Source organism: Bactrocera dorsalis, chromosome 2, assembly GCF_023373825.1.
Source record: "Bactrocera dorsalis isolate Fly_Bdor chromosome 2, ASM2337382v1, whole genome shotgun sequence".
NCBI classification, from domain to species: Eukaryota; Metazoa; Arthropoda; class Insecta; order Diptera; family Tephritidae; genus Bactrocera; species Bactrocera dorsalis.
Window position 1 is genome coordinate 102174499 of NC_064304.1, and position 16513 is coordinate 102191011.

Consider the following 16513-nt stretch of genomic DNA (forward strand, 5'->3'; position numbering starts at 1 on the left):
ATATAACGAATTATTCATAATGTCTGGCATAGCACGCAATTCTTATAAACTTTTTGTTGGTAATCTACCATGGACCATTGGCCAAAAAGAATTACAATCATATTTTTCCAATTTTGGTCATGTCGCAAATGCCGCCGTTGTTTTTGATAAACAGCTAGGCTTCTCAAAGGGATATGGCTTCGTATCATTTAGCAGTCGCGATGGATTTAATAGTGCTTCTAATAAAAATACACATTTCATCGAAGGACGAGTACTCAAAGTGCAGCCAGCCAACTCTTAAGAATATGCGAAATAGAAATCGTCATCGACATGTTAAATTTTTATCACTTGTATTTATTGAAAAAGTTCTTTATTAAAAATATTTCGTAAAACTTTACAAAAAGACATATATATACATGTTTTTATTTTTAATAACAATACATTTTTAGTATATTATAAAGGAGCACAAACTTTTACGTATTTTATAAATTTAACAATCATTTATTAAGGTAACTTTTGTAATTTTTGCCTACAGCATCCTTCACGCTCGTATACCCTTTCTCAGCCAGCAATTGAGATAGCTCTCTTTTAATGCGTTGCACAACCGGCGGTCCTTCATATATAAAGGCAGTATAGAATTGCAAATAGGAGGCTCCTGCTTCCAACTTTTCTAACGCATCCTGACCTGATGAAATGCCGCCGACACCAATAATGGGAATTTTACCGCCTGTTTGTGCATATACTTCAGCAATTATTTGGGTCGATTTGGAACGTATAGGTGGGCCGCTCAAACCACCAACCTCTTTAGCCAACTCAACTTCTTTCAAATTATCGCGTGTTATTGTTGTATTGGAAACTATTAATCCCTCAACGCAACATTTTTTCTTGTTTATAACGCTAACAATGTCATTTATATCTTGTTTAGTAATATCTGGGGAAATTTTCAAAAATATAGGTATATTATTATTAACCGTTAAAGAATTTCGCGCTTCAATTATTGCTGTTAGCAACTGTTCCAACTCCTTTTTTCCTTGTAAATCTCTTAAACCTGGAGTATTTGGACTACTCACATTAACAACCAAATAATCAGCAATGGGACCAAACACTTTTACGCCATTCACGTAATCAGAAATCGGAGATTCCGACGTTTTATTTTTACCTAGGTTGACACCCAGCACTCCGTTGAAACCTCGCACATTCCTCAGTTCATTTAAGCGGTCAAACACCACCCGATGTCCTTCACTATTGAATCCATAACGATTTATAATAGCTTCATCGTTGATTAAACGAAAAACACGTGGTACTGGATTGCCGGGCTGCGGTTCAGGGGTAACTGAACCAATTTCCACGAAACCAAACCCTAATTTGTGTAAGCCCTCCACAGCTTCACCTTGCTTATCAAAGCCAGCAGCAATGCCGATTGGATTCGTTATGCTTTTATCAAAAAATGTAACAGCCTGAAATATGCTAAAGCATTTGTATTAATATTTAAATATTATAAAGTTGTGGATACAAACCAAATTATGTGAATCTGGAAGTGACGAGGCTGGAAACACTTTATATTTACAAGCCAGAACGGCCAATTTATGACTAGTTTCCGCCGGCAAATAGCGTGATAAAGGCATTAAAGTGTTCCTGTAAAATTTTTCATTGCCTTTGTAAATACAAAACCCCGCATAGAATATAGTTGCGCCTGTGGTCACAATCGCCAAAGATTTAAGTTTGTTCTGTGGATAAGCACAAGTTTAAACTTTTGTATGTAAGGACAAAATTACGATGTAAGAAAGTTCGTATGATAAAATTTATTGCAGTAAGTCCACTACTTTATATTTCATTTACCCTTCGTCGTGGCAAAACTGGTTCTCTCGCCGTCATTGCATTCAGCAAATGTGATAATCTCATTTTTTATTGTATAAAATTTTATATTTAGCGGTAGAATTACAAAATCAACTGAGCAAAATCAAGGCAACAAGAATTAGATCCCAACTTCAATACATAACCAGTGATGTATTTCATTTGAATAGATAATAGGGGAGTTCTCTTGCTCCTCCAAGATTGCACGTTGACACAAAATGCTAAAACCTATAACGAAATGTGCAACGGCACGGTTGCCCCACTGTAGTGATATCTTAACAGCTGATTCGGTCAATTTATTATGAATGACTATTATAATGAGTACTGCAAATGAATAAAAAAAAAAAACAAATTGCAAAAGATTAACGAATTAGTTTTTATAACAATCTTAATTTGATGATTTTTTACTAATGCAATCATCAAGATAAATCAATTTAAGTTTCAGCTTGCTTGCATACAACCGTTATGTGAACAAAACTACAAACACTCTCTAGCAAAATGTTGCAAGAGTATAAAAATTTGAATATATTTAAAATAATATTTTTTTTTTTTATCAGTGGCACTGAACGATAAATTGTGTATTTATTTTACTTTATAATTTATTTGTGGCACCACTATTGCACCCTGTTCAATTACAATTTTAAAAATCTTGGCAACTATGTTGAATTTTTCATTCATAAATTTGTTTTGATCATTATTGTTATTTGTTTTCAGGTGATATTTGTATTTTCGTTATAAAAAGAGTATAATTTTGGAACTGTAAGAAATAAAACACATATCTGCTTTTAGTTAATTCAAATTTAAGTATTTAAATATATAGTCGTCTAAATATAAAAAATTGGCTACAATGTCCTCAACCGATATAAAGTTAGAGGTTTGTGTCGATTCAATTGCTTCGGCACTAGCCGCTGCCGAGGGCGGTGCTTCACGCATTGAACTATGTTCCGCGCTAACTGAAGGAGGCTTAACGCCTTCACCAGGTACACTGAAAACACTTAAGGAACTTATAACCATACCAATTTATTGCATGCTACGACCAAGACGAGGAAATGATTTTATTTACTCAAATGCAGAAATAGAAGCGATATTACTTGATTTGGATATACTACGTTCCCATGGCGCTGACGGATTTGTCTTTGGCGCACTTACCGAACAGCGTTCCATCGATGTGGAAAAATGTCAACGTGTTTTGGAGCGCACTGGAGGCATGCCACTTACATTCCATCGTGCATTCGATCTCACTAATCCACAATTAATGCATGAAAATGTCAACATCATAAAAGAATTAGGTTTTAAACGTTTGCTCAGTAGCGGTTTTCGCGTTTCCGCTATCGAGGGTAGTGATAATCTAGCACAACTCATTGCTAAGCATCGTGATATAATTATAATGCCTGGTGCTGGTATTAGTGTAAGCAATTTGGATGAATTGTTAACAATTACAAAATGCGTAGAATTTCATGCTTCTGCACAGGCAGCCGCTGGCGCGATAACCAATAATGGCGGCGTGGCGAGCATGGATTGCGATGTAACAATGGGTAAGCAAGACGTGTCTCCCTATGCGACAACAGACGTTAATGTGGTGCGTAGAATGGTTACCATCGCTATGGCAGCAAAATAAAGAATAAAAAAACTACCGAAGCTAAATTAAAATTTATATATTTTCACATACATACATATGTAAATTAGTATGTACACTTTTCCCTAAAGCGTCGCTCTTCCTTATTAAATACAAGACATTTTTGAACTCTGCGTGGTTACTTTTCACCTCATAATTTTAGAAGCAAAACCGTTCATAATCTATAATAAATCGTTCACTTTGATGAAATCGATTTGAGTTTTAATAAAATTCTTTTTTTTTATAATATTTATGTATATTATTTATTTATATGTATATCCTCGTATATATATGTATATGTGTGTATTTATAAAATAGTCCTTTAAAATTTAAATGACCCTATTTTATTAATTTTACTTAAATAAATAAAATAAATTTACATCAATATGTATCTACATATGTAATATTTATTGTAATATCCAGAGAAAATCAACAAACGGTTTGATTATTATAATAGTTATATTGTAATTGAGAACACAGCGATAGATTTAATTACATACTTCTTTATAATTTGCAGATTACTTTATTACGCAACGTTAACTTTTTACCAACAATTATATTTAATATACATGTATTAAACCGTTTTTTATAAATTTAATAAATTAAGTTATTAAGTTGTTTCAGCATCGAAATCTTGAGTATGTAAGACTTTAAATTTAAAAAAATGGAAATTATAATTAAATTGTTATTAATAATTAAATATTTTATTTTTAGTTTCAAAATGAAGTAAAGTTTAAATTTTTACAACTACATATAACATTGATTTTTTTTACTTTAACGGTGTTAATAAACACATATTGTCTAGGAAATATTAGAATGGGTCAACACATCTAGATATACATAATATATAGAAAAGACTTTCAAATTCTAGGCGATAAGTAGCCAGTCAAGAATTATTGTGGTGGTTTTATTAAAGAACCTTTTAAAAATAAAGAAACACATGCAAACACTGCAGCGTCCAACGCTTACATTTTAGGCAAATTACCAATTACCGAACGCTAGTGTACCTCCCCAACAAAAACCAACATACAATTTAACTTTTTTCCATTTCCGAACGCTTTGTTGCAATCCAATACTGTTTTATTAAACTTTATTTATTATTAAATATCATTTTATATGTATATATGCAGGTATATGTATGTATACTATTTTAGAACAATGACGATAACTACAAATCTAACACATTGTCCCATTATCGTTTTTTGATGTACATATGTAAGTTTTACTTGGGCGTATGTATGTTAGTTCTTAATATTGTATTTATTAACTATAGGCTAACAATTTTTGATTAAAACAAAAAGACAAAATGTTTTTTTTGTGTTAAATATTTTGTGTTTACACATATGGCCAAAAAGCAACCTTTTATTTTACAATTATAAAGAAAATACTATTAAAAGTTAACAGAAAGTCGAAAGAAGAGCAAGAACAAATCAATAACATTAAAAAAAACAACAATTATAAAACATTTATAATTTACAAACATTGTCTGTACCACATTTAACAGCAGCAACATGGCAGGCAGCGCAGAGTGCAAAAAAAAAGATTTTGTAATTTTTTTCGACATAACTCTTTATGCAATGCAGTAGTTAGGCTGGCAGCAGGTTAAAATATATTGTTTTATTATTACAATTTTTTTTTATTAATTTGCAGCAGCAATATTTCCAACATTTTTAAACATTTTTTTAAATATAACATTTAGATTACTAAAAATTGTGGCAAACATATACACACACTGATTATAATGAATAAATTAGTGAGTTACCACCAAAAAAGCAACACAACGAACCTTTAAGTACTTGCAAATACTTTGAAAACAACACTACTGGAACATCCTTCTATACGCACGAAAACTGTAGTAGAATATATTTTTAACTGTAAAGTCCCCAACACTATTTTTTTGTTCAACCAACAAACAAACAACTACTTGATTTCCACGCTTTTTACAAACAATGCGTAAAAATTCGTTTTCAAAACACATTTTGCTGGTGGGCGCTGCATTTCGCACAGTGAAATTAACCACTTTTCTGTTCTGCTAATAGTCAACATGAAAAGCATTTATTTCAGTGTTTGTAATGCGGCAATGCCGAATTTTTTTTGCCCACCATTTTACAACATGTTAAGAGCACGAATTTAGTGCAATTCACATTTTGCATACTACATATTTATAACTGCAAATTACGAAAATATATAACACTGCCCATATCTGCCCGCACGTGCAGTAAACGTAATACAATGTCAGCGAAAAAATTTCATTTGCTTATCCGTTACTGCCGCCTGTCGCCGATTTACGCTTATTTTGCCGAATAAATGTGGTTACCGTAGAGTTGTAATATTAAGTGTTTGTTAAATCTAAACAAGATTCTCTATTGCTATATAAGTTGGTTAACATTAGGCAACAAACAATGATTAAAGTGCATCAAAACTCAATAAAAGTATATAAAGGAAATCAAAACAGAGGTAGCAAACCGGTGTTATAGAAAAAAAAAACGGTTTGAAATTTCCATTGAAAGTTCAAGGAAACAAAAGTATGTAAAACTGCTCTATCAGCTACCACTTCCGCATCCGAACAAAATAAACATTCAAATTTCTAAGCGAGCATAATTTTTTTGTACAGGAATGTATATAACGTGTGAGTATGTATTGATTTTATACAATTTATGAATATGTTTTTGTTATTAGATAGTTTAATGCTTAGTTATGAATTTTTGTTTTATTAAGTTAAACAACTCAAAATAACATATATGATGCTGTTTTGTCAAATGATCATTTACTAATTTTTTGCCGTTTTTTTTAGTTTTCGTGATTTTAATAGCAATGCATACATCTATATAGAAGTTCGCTAACGTAGATTTAAATTAACAGCACAAGTTGTTGTGTACTGGTTTTTAAATATGCATAAACAAATATTTGTATACTTTGCAACGGCAGCAAATCTTTGAATGGATTATTATTATGAAGTGTACTAGCACTTTCACAGTTTGATTTCTAAATTATATTCACAATAATTGTTAGGAGGTCATTCGGTTTGTCTTCTCTTCTTTCGATTCCAAGAAAACTCACTAGGGAGTCTTTTTTTTATCAAACACTGTTTTCATTCCACATTACATTATCATCTCATTTCGATATTTCTTCCATTCGCTGTAAAATTTGACTCTTTTAGCTAACAATTAATTTTCAGTAAATGAATATTTTTTTCTTTGTAAAATTAAATTATAAACCCGCATTTAACTACCTTTTCTTTTAATTTTTAATTTCTTCTTTTCATCGTTTAACTATATATGTATGTCTGTTGGTTTTGTTTGTTGCATAGTGTTTACACTTAAAATATTTAATCGGTGAATTTACGATTGACATTGCGACCGAACAAAGCGTTACGAATTTCTGGCACAAGTTGTTGCGCAATCAATTCTAGTCTGGACTCCAGGGTGTTGGGCACCTTAAAATAAAATAAACGCATTAGTAATATATTATTATTTCAAAATAAAACTAAATCAACTAACAATTTTGATAACTAAAAAAAAAAATAACTATAAATACCTTTAGACGTCCATTGAGCGCAATCAACTCGATTCCACCGCAGGTGTCTGCCGAAAGATGATTATCCGTATCAATATGTACATTTACATCTTTGCCAATTTGTTGCTTATATTCCTCAACAGTGGCGGGCAGCACTTCATTTATTAGACCAATATCGGCCTGACGGCAGCGTAGGGTGACACTCGGCTCCATGGCCTGGTACAGCGCTTGCAAGATAAGTTTCTGCAATACCTCTTTGTATTCACTGGGATTCTTGGTAACTTCACCAAGGCGACGACGTGCTTCATCTAACACATTGCGTACATGATCTTCACGCACTTTCAGTACCTAGAAGTTAACAATTAAGTTATTAAAATTTTATATTTTTAACTTGATTTTATTTTATGCGGCATGTAATATAAAATATACCTTCAAACGAGCTTGATTCAGCATATTCGATGATTGAATCTTCTTCTGCAGTTCAACTTGTTTCTCCTTCTTTTCATAGTATTCCATAATCTTAAGGCGTTGTTGTTGCACAAGACGTCCCTTCTCAATGTTAAATTCTTCCTCTGCTTTAGCATCAATTTCTTCAGCTTTTTCATTGGCTTCCTGCTCAATGAAAGCCATCATATGCTTGATCTGTATTGAAACAAATGTGAATACATTATAGGTATTTCGATTGTGATTTTGAAAAAGAAACCTGTAATACATTATTTTTAAACACTACACCTACTTGTTCGAATCACATGATTCTCGTTGGTCAAAGTAAAACACATTTTTAGTTTCTTTTGCGCTTTCCATCTAAACCTCAAATTTACTACCACCATTTTTTAAGATTAGCTCCGGCAATATTAATAGAAATGAATAGTACTACTAGCCAGGTGGTATTTATTGATAAGAGCCTTATTTACAAACATGTGATAACATATTTATAAGGATTACATTTACACTCTTGTCCATCCAATAAGACATCCTTAGCTATTCTAATAACCATTGTTGGACCGAGCATTACTTTCCTTCACAACTTTTTTCAAACTATTAGCATTTAACAACATACTAAAATGAGATAAATGCCTTTCGTAAGCATTTAAGCCAGAGAACATCAAACATACTACAGGTATCCCTCGAATAGCACGGTACTTGAGTTGCACGAAATCTCGAATAGCACGGTTAAAAATTGCGACAACCCTCGAATAACACGGGGTTCGAATTACACGAAGCCGCGAAAATTCCTTTTAAAAATTGAAATTTAAGGATCCTCTACCTCTTCATGGAAAAACAAATCAATCTTTGGAGAGTGACAGTGGTTGAACATATGTAATTTAAAAATTATTGCGTTTATAAAGTTTTACCTTTTAAATTTCAAATAACACGATTTCGAATAACACGGAACCAATTAACCGTGTTATTCGAGGGATACCTGTACTTTTATGTTCTCTGTTTAAGCATGCATTTATACTTCTGTTGTCTCTTTCACACGTATAACACAACTTTCGGTTGGTCACATGACTAGCACCATTGATATTAAAACTCACAAACTTCCAATTGGATGTGAAAAACTTAAAAATTAAAAAAAATGCATTTGGGATAATTATATAAATTATCACAAACTTATTTGAAGCCTATAGAAAATCAATTAGTAAACGTTGCACGATCACATAACTTGTCTTTACAATTTATCATACACTTTATGTCGTATTCACATGACATACATCCCATGACATGATGGCTGCCAAATTTACTATCTTTCAATTTACTACAGCCATATTAAATATTTCATTCAATTATTCCAAATTAATATTGAATAATCACTCAAAAACCACGAAACGATAATCTAATCCGCAAATGCAATTTTACTCACCTGTTTTTGTACATCTGCGTCGCTGAGTGCCATCTTTGCAATTTTTTTTTATTTCGTTCACAGAATAATTTTCAGATTCCGCCGATGGAATTCAGTTTTCACAATCTCACGATTCCTGTAAATTCAAGTAAGTATACTCAGCTTTAGTTTCAGAGTTTATCAGCCAAATTTTACAATTATCAAAAAAATTATTGGAGTAAAAATAGCAGAACTGAAGAATTCTGGATATATGAAAATTAATTTTACTTGCAGAAAAGTAGAATAGGTAGAAATGTGTGCGTGTGCGCTACTCCAAGTCGGTCCGTCGTGTAAAATTTTTCGACTGGTTACAATCTTTTTCGATCATATGATTGGGGAAATTTCCCACTTCGAAATAAAATCCCTCATATTAAAATGTCAAATTAATTGCAGAGTTGTATCACTTCCGAAATTCCTCAATTATGAAAAAACCTCAATTATTTCTCACTGCTTTTATTTATTGTTTCATATAATTTATTTTTATTATACAATGTTTCTACAAATCGCAATTAATGTGAGTCTTCGCAGAAAAGCTTAATACGATTTAACAACGACAATAAATTGATAACTAACATATGAGAAATATTAAATCAATTAAATGCGTTGGCTATTAAAATCTTCTTTTTGTGTGAATGGAAAGTGGATCATACGGTAATATGTCCAATCAGATTTGAATGGATTCTTATTTGCCTTTACTTATTGGACTGAAAAACACTCAACATGCATATACTATTTACCTAAAGTAAAAAACATTTTTCTGTCTTCTAATACAACACATTTGATGTTCATTAATTGACAGTATATTAATATAAAAAACATTTATATTTTGATATAGTTTTTTGGAAATAAGAAACAATTTTATATTATTCTGGTACGACTCTGCGTTTCTACAGCCTTGGTGTTTATTCAGCGTTAATTCAGCTACTCGTTCGTTGTCTCGTTCGTGGTGTTCGTGTCGCCATTGTCGTTTCGCAGAGTGTTAGAAAATTGTGTGAAAAATTGAAATCAATTTTTTGTGAACAAAAAAGTGTAAAAGTGCAAGTGCAAAGGAGGTAGAAAGTGCATTTTACATGAGATTTACAAATGTAAATTTAATGTTTCTCGTGCGAAAATCGTAAAGAATAAGAAAAAGGACTAAAAACCTGTCGTGAACAGGCTACTCAAAACCGCCAATAGGAAAGAGGCAAAATTGTCGTTTCGTCTTTCCAAGGCACCGTAAGAGTGCAGGCGAAGTGTTTCTTAAAAAAAAAATACCAACACTAAATTATAATATTGGTCAAAATAACGTCAAATATTCCATGAGCCAACATCGCCTTTGTATCGGCAAATAAACCGATACCAGCTGTATATGTATATATATCCAATTGAGTCTAAATTCGCTTTTAAAACCTTATAAAATAAAAAAAGCCAATTGTGATTGGTCGCTGTTTAACAATCTTCGTATGCTACCGTAAGCTGTGAAATCTTCAATTGTTACCAACATACGTCTTAACATTTTCATATTTCATACGCAGGCAAGAACTGCTTTAGCAAAAGCACTCGGAAGGAATTACCATTAACATTGTATTGGTTTATTATTTTCAACTGTTTTGCTTCAATTTAAAATCGGAAGAAGAACTAGAAACGCTATTTGAGACACTGCCATAATTTAAGAGTATCGGACACAGTGTAGCAAAAGTAGCGACGTTTTGGCGTGCGCTCGAATTCCTGTGGTAAACAGGTCACTTGGAATGTTAGATGCGGTGAACGCAACAATTACAGTGTGTCGATCGTGTGGAAAAAAACAGCAAAGAACAGTGGAGAAAGGGAAATACCTGGGTGAGTTCATAAACCCAGCAAATATGTTAATATTACCAAAAAATTAATAAAAAGAGTGTAAGTGAAAAGTTATCAATAAATCAGGAGAGTAAGAAGAGCGGAAAGTTTTCATCAAATGATCTTGAAATTATGCAGAGAATTAGAGCAACAAACAATAACGGTTATTTAAAAAAAGTGTTGCCTTTGTGTTACATATTTTGTAAATATGTCAACTTAAAACTTTTCAAGTCCAAATTTTACTTAGGTAATTTCCATTAAACCTTATCAGACTTCCGGACACTTTGTGCTATTATCATCAATCTATGGTATAATATTCATATGTACTTATACAATCATGTTTACTTACTGTCAGTACAAAGCGAATAGTTTTGCACAAATGCAATTACGGAATCACTTAGGTAACAGAGAAGTTCCCTAATAGGCTCAATCTATAGTCAGGAGCTAAAAGCCAAATGCTGAAAATGCAGGCGGCCACTATGCAACGAGTAAATTCAACAGACTGTCTAAACTCTCGATTTGGCGTTAGGCTAACATCCATGTGAATGTGCAAGTGTTATGTTTTTGTTGTTAGGATTTTTGTTTATTATTTATCAAGAATGCTGCAATTCGTAGCAATTCTTGTTTATCTCTAGATATTTAGTGGCTTTGCATTCCGTCAGAACCAAGTCATATCATATTTACTATATATTACGTACGTATGTACATATAGTACATAAGTGAATTTTATAAAAATTACTGATGGAATATGCGTTTGTTATTACTTATAAATTGTAATTTTTCGATATACATATATTTATACGCAAAAATCAATTTATAAAACTCAATTAATCTTAAATAATTCACTTAATTTTTTTTGCGTCTTTATATGAAATCATATTCTTCACCACATTTCTGCCAATTATTGCATTCTATTTTTGGTCAAAAGGTGTGCGTGTGTGTTCTATGATACCTTTAAAAAGTTGGCCGAATGTAAGACTAAAACGGAATAGTTGCTTGAGTTTTTTATAACTGAGCGATTATCCTTACCAATATAACGTAAAAGATACCTCACGTTTCGTTTGTTTTCTCTTTTTCTACATCATGCGCACTTACTTTTCCGTTCAAATGGATATTTACGCATGCGCGCAACTTGTACTATATTGCCTTCTTCCGTAGTAGTAGAAGTTATACGATTCGCAGTTGGGTCTAATATTGTATACATAAAAATACGAATATGTTAAGTATCTTATTATTAAAAATAAAATTACTCAACTTTTTTTTTGTATTACAGATTATGGCGAATTTAAATTTTCAACAACCTCCGAGAAGTTTAGCAAACACCTCAATGGCGGGGCGAACTACAGGTGGATTTGGTGGTAGTTCACTGTCCGGTCATGTAACACCTACGTCTGGCATGTTCCCAACGGGTAAGGTTTTACAAAATTGGTTTTGTATATTTTATATTTTCCCTTGTTGGCATTTTTATAAAATTTAGATAAAAAAATTGTATATGACATTTCTTTAGGCGGTGCAAATTACGGACAAACGCAACAACCTCAACTCTCACCGAATCGCAATGCACAATTGTCTGTGGGCGGTCCGGCGTTATCGAGAGGTGGTCGCGCGAATATTTTTGGTCAACAAACGTTCGAACGACGAGCTATGCAGGCGTTAGGTGGCGGCCCTATGGTGAGTTTTCACAAAACATCAGACTTAAGATATATATTTCTTATAATGTTTTTAATAATAAAAAATTTACATTTCTTCAGTCGAATATGGGCAGTTTTATGCAATCCGGACGCGGTGGCTACGGTACTGGAGGAGGTGCAAGTGGTTTTCCCACGGTTTTTGGTGGCAGTGGAGATACGGCAACGCCCGCGCTGCTCGATCCAACGGAATTTCCATCGTTGACGAATGTGCGTGGCCAAAACGATCAATCACTGCCTCAGACGAATCCCCTCCAGCCACCGGGAAGCAAACCTTATGGTAATTTCTTTACCTCTTGTGAGTTCTTCAACGATATCCTTACAAACAAATTTTTCTTTATTATAATTAATTATTTTAAGTACAACAAGATTGCTCCATGTATATTATGCAGTTGTGTAAATAATGCGCATACATACATATGCTCATTCATACGAAAAATTATTTGATATATTGGAGCATGCAAATAGTGCAATTTGCGTTCGGTCGTTGGTGCAAGAGTTTTCTAATTAACTTTTCAGAAAAATAATATATTTTTATTAAGAATTTTGAATAGAAAACTTAACAAAATTACCTTCATATTGTTCTTCAAAGAAATAAAAAAATAAGGACAGTAATGTACCAAATTCGTATCCAATATTCCTCTTCGAATTAGCATTGCAGTGGAATTTTATCGAAAAGTTGATTAAACATGAAATACACAGTTTTTTAAGCCTTTGTATATTTTTAATTTCAATATTAAAGCGATCCATATCTTATATAAAATCTAGCTTCTATTAGCAGTAACATATGTATGTGTGTAATTATTTATAAACAGACGCATATTTAAAATTATTTTATACATTGAGCAATACTTTTTATTAACCGTTAAGGTGGAGGTGCCGGGATAATATTAGTTGTTTTTAAAAGAAACAAAAAACATTTTCAAAAAATATATTTTAACAGCGCATGCGCACATCTTTGTTGCTTCACTTACTTTTTGGTACATACATAGCTACTCCATCTTGTCTTTTAATTTAATTGTGTTCATAATGATAGTGGCATTAAGTTTTACATTTTCCTATGTTAATTGAAATATTGAACTTCATCACTTAAGTACTGATTAAGTAGCATCGCGGCTATTTCATTTGTCCACACATTAGTTGGAGTTTCAGGAAAGCTTTTATATAACTTTTACAAAGTCTATATATGCAGCTATGATCATGAACACAATAATCTGAAACAAATTTGTATACTCTCGTATTAATTACTTTTTCTTTGGACTACTCAATATTTCTTTATATATTTTATACTGGTGCGTGTTTGAAAATTTTCAATCAAACATTAAACTCATAAACATACATATATGCTCTATGTGTAGAGGAGATCCTGTTAGCGCAACAAACACATTGTGGTTGTGGTGTAGTCAACTTCAGGACGTATATATGTAACTGGGAAAACATTTGAATTTTTGTAATTAAAATGTATCATGTAAAATGAACAGAAAAAAGCCAAGTAATTCATTAGACAATTTTCTTATATACTACATCTACAACTACTTATATATATATATATAAATACATATAATAAATAGTAAATTTAATTTGGCCACGCTTTCTTCATAATGGGGTTATCCGTTTCTATTTTCTTGTTCTCGTTTTCGTTTTCGTCCTGACTCACATCGTTGCCGTGCATTAAAACGAACGCTCAAACTGCGCCCTTGATATCCATATATTCAATAAAATATACAAATATATTTATATACATAAATATATATATATATATAATATACCTACATATATGGGTTATATACGTACAGTCGGCATGGTCAAACAACCAACGTCGGAACAATCGGAATTCACCATGTCTAATGAAGATTTCCCTGCGTTACCGGGCACTCAAATCTCCGACGGTACAACGAATTCGGGCATCACGGAAAACAATTTGGACGGCACGGAAAAGACGATGAACTCAATTGTGGGCGGCAGTGGGTTAGGTGCCGTTGGGAGTGGCGTTGGCGTTAGCGGTAGTAGTGGTGGCGGCAGTAGTGGTAGAGGCATCGACCATCAACACGATAATTCCAGCAATGATAAACTTGTGAAAAGCGGAGTGCAAACCTCACCTGATGGTAAATTTTTTATAAGCGTGTCTCGCTCTTACCTTACCCGCTCATTCATTATGATTTTGGTTTTAACAATTTTTTGTTTCGTTTTCTGTAAAACAAAAACAACGCACTCACGCACGCATTTTTTTTGTTTGCATTTTGTTAAAAATTTCAAAATAAATAACAATTTGGAACCAATGGAGATGGGAATTTGAAGTTTGTTGCATTTATTCCGTCTACATAATTAGCTTTGACTACAAAGTAATTATGATGTTTCTATATTTAAAATATTAGTTCGTGCCTAAAACCAGCTAATACATGTATAATTCAGCACTCTTTGTTGTTTTCCTATGCGCAGAACAAATCGTGTGTCTTTTTGTAACTGAATGAATATACATAGTTATAAATTTAAATAGTAAGGTTTCCTGCGGGGATTTCAAAATATGTTCTATATATAATGCTACAAACTTATACTAGACAATACATCCCTACTGACATCTCAGACAATTTTTGAGTATAGAACCTTCTTCAACTTATACGATCTCTGTACTTACCCACTAACTTTGAATAAAATGATTTTTTTTTAATATTCCAACAAACATAACTGTTTTTCTTAGTTTAGGTATACTGTGTGCGATTTATTTCTTTGTTTGTTCAATTTTTTATAATAACAAGTTTGTTACTTGTTAATTGAAGTAAAGTTTCACCACACCTACATACAATCGCTTCGTCTCATTAAATATTCAATTTAGTTCTTCAACTCAAATGTTTATAGTTAGTTCACATAACGTTGTTTTTGTTGCAATACATTGCTTTTTTCATAAATACATAATGTCATAAGTTTATTCCCATCTCTACAGAACCCTTATACGTACATTTAATGTTTATAAAAATGGAAATCGTTTGCATTTTTTACTCGTTACTAATGTTGAAATCTGTCCAATGTTTAGGCAAGGTCACAAACATCCCAGCGAGTATGGTGAATAACCAATTTGGCATGGTGGGTCTGCTTACATTCATACGGGCGGCGGAGTCGGATCCAAATTTAGTGACGTTAGCGTTAGGAAATGATCTTACCGGTCTCGGTCTGAATTTGAATTCACAGGAAAGTTTACATCCTACCTTCGCTGGACCGTTTGCGGATCATCCCTGCAGGTCTGTTAGATATTTCTCATTTAAACTATACTTGTTTACTAATTTTTGTCTTTTGTCTCACTTTTCAATTATATGCAAACAGAGTACAAGACGTTGAATGCAACGTGCCAACCGAATATCTGATCAATTATGCGATAAAGGATAAACTGTCCGCACCGTTACTGAATAAGCTGCAAGAAGATCTGCTCTTTTTCTTGTTCTACACGAATATCGGCGACATTTGGCAAATGATGGCCGCTGCGGAACTGTAAGTATTGTACCAAAAAAAAACAAATCTGCCTGAATATAACTGAGTTATGTGAATTTTCAAATATTATTTTAAAATTTGAATTATTTTCCCGAAAATATAGTACTATAATGTTCCCATGATTTATTTAAAATACAAATGTAACATTTTTATGGAAACATGTATGTTCCTTCACCTATACTCAGTTATATACCAGCATCGTTAAATCGTTTGCCAACAAAATACTTATATTTAATAAAATGTTTATGTTCTCATGCATAGTTATGGCCGCGATTGGAGATTTCACATAGAAGAGAAAATATGGATTACTCGAATTCCTGGTAATAATCAAGGAAAATTTTACTACTTCGATGCGCAAAGTTGGAAACGCATGTCCAAAGATTTCCAAATCGATGCCGAAAAATTAGATAAATGTCCCAATATATCTGCGTTAGTGAACATGAATGGACAGTCTGTATAATATTAATAAAATATACAAAACAAAAAACATGAAAAAAATCTAAAAAAAATCTTTTTTTGAAAATAAGGTAAAAATCATGATGAAAAATAAAAGAAAATATTAAGAACTTTGAGTTAACTATGTGTACTAATATTTCTTATTTCTTAATTTTGCAAGGATAATACATAGAGCTATATGTTATTATAAGAAACAGAAGTAAAATAGGTTTTATAATATATAAT

At 32.3% G+C, this 16513-nt stretch overlaps 5 protein-coding genes across 9 annotated transcripts; 3 read left to right on the forward strand and 2 right to left on the reverse strand.

Moving 5' to 3' along the window:
- Window positions 1-19: 19 nt before the first annotated feature.
- LOC109579848 (SRA stem-loop-interacting RNA-binding protein, mitochondrial) lies at window positions 20-390 on the forward strand. Its single transcript, XM_019991824.3, has one exon. The coding sequence runs from the start codon at window positions 20-22 to the stop codon at window positions 278-280; it is 261 nt and encodes an 86-aa protein (XP_019847383.1). The 3' UTR covers window positions 281-390.
- Window positions 313-2153, reverse strand: LOC109579186 (dihydroorotate dehydrogenase (quinone), mitochondrial). Its single transcript, XM_011211253.4, has 3 exons — window positions 1819-2153; window positions 1497-1706; window positions 313-1436 (listed from the first exon to the last, which is right to left on the reverse strand). The coding sequence occupies exons 1-3, from the start codon at window positions 1879-1881 to the stop codon at window positions 477-479; spliced, it is 1233 nt and encodes a 410-aa protein (XP_011209555.2). The 5' UTR covers window positions 1882-2153; the 3' UTR covers window positions 313-476.
- Window positions 2154-2503: 350 nt separating this feature from the next.
- LOC105230467 (copper homeostasis protein cutC homolog) lies at window positions 2504-4096 on the forward strand. Its single transcript, XM_029552040.2, has one exon. It carries the CDS (start codon window positions 2681-2683, stop codon window positions 3449-3451), a length of 771 nt encoding a protein of 256 aa, XP_029407900.2. The 5' UTR covers window positions 2504-2680; the 3' UTR covers window positions 3452-4096.
- A 384-nt stretch (window positions 4097-4480) lies between these two features.
- Window positions 4481-9209, reverse strand: LOC105230466 (V-type proton ATPase subunit E). Its single transcript, XM_011211250.4, has 5 exons — window positions 9075-9209; window positions 8829-8943; window positions 7394-7606; window positions 6986-7312; window positions 4481-6884 (listed from the first exon to the last, which is right to left on the reverse strand). Exons 2-5 carry the CDS (start codon window positions 8859-8861, stop codon window positions 6777-6779), a joined length of 681 nt encoding a protein of 226 aa, XP_011209552.1. The 5' UTR covers window positions 8862-8943; window positions 9075-9209; the 3' UTR covers window positions 4481-6776.
- Window positions 9210-9536: 327 nt separating this feature from the next.
- On the forward strand, window positions 9537-16409 carry LOC105230462 (regulator of gene activity). Of its 5 annotated transcripts, none has more exons than XM_011211245.4 (9): window positions 9537-10296; window positions 10361-10664; window positions 11935-12070; window positions 12169-12332; window positions 12413-12647; window positions 14146-14454; window positions 15381-15585; window positions 15668-15832; window positions 16094-16409. In XM_011211245.4, exons 3-9 carry the CDS (start codon window positions 11938-11940, stop codon window positions 16290-16292), a joined length of 1410 nt encoding a protein of 469 aa, XP_011209547.1. In that variant the 5' UTR covers window positions 9537-10296; window positions 10361-10664; window positions 11935-11937; the 3' UTR covers window positions 16293-16409. The 5 variants fall into 5 exon arrangements, with proteins under 5 accessions (XP_011209547.1, XP_049304490.1, XP_011209546.2 ...); XM_011211244.4 differs by having other exon boundaries at window positions 9780-10296; window positions 12139-12332; window positions 12413-12629; XM_011211243.4 differs by having other exon boundaries at window positions 9781-10296; window positions 12139-12332.
- The last annotated feature ends 104 nt before the right edge of the window (window positions 16410-16513 follow it).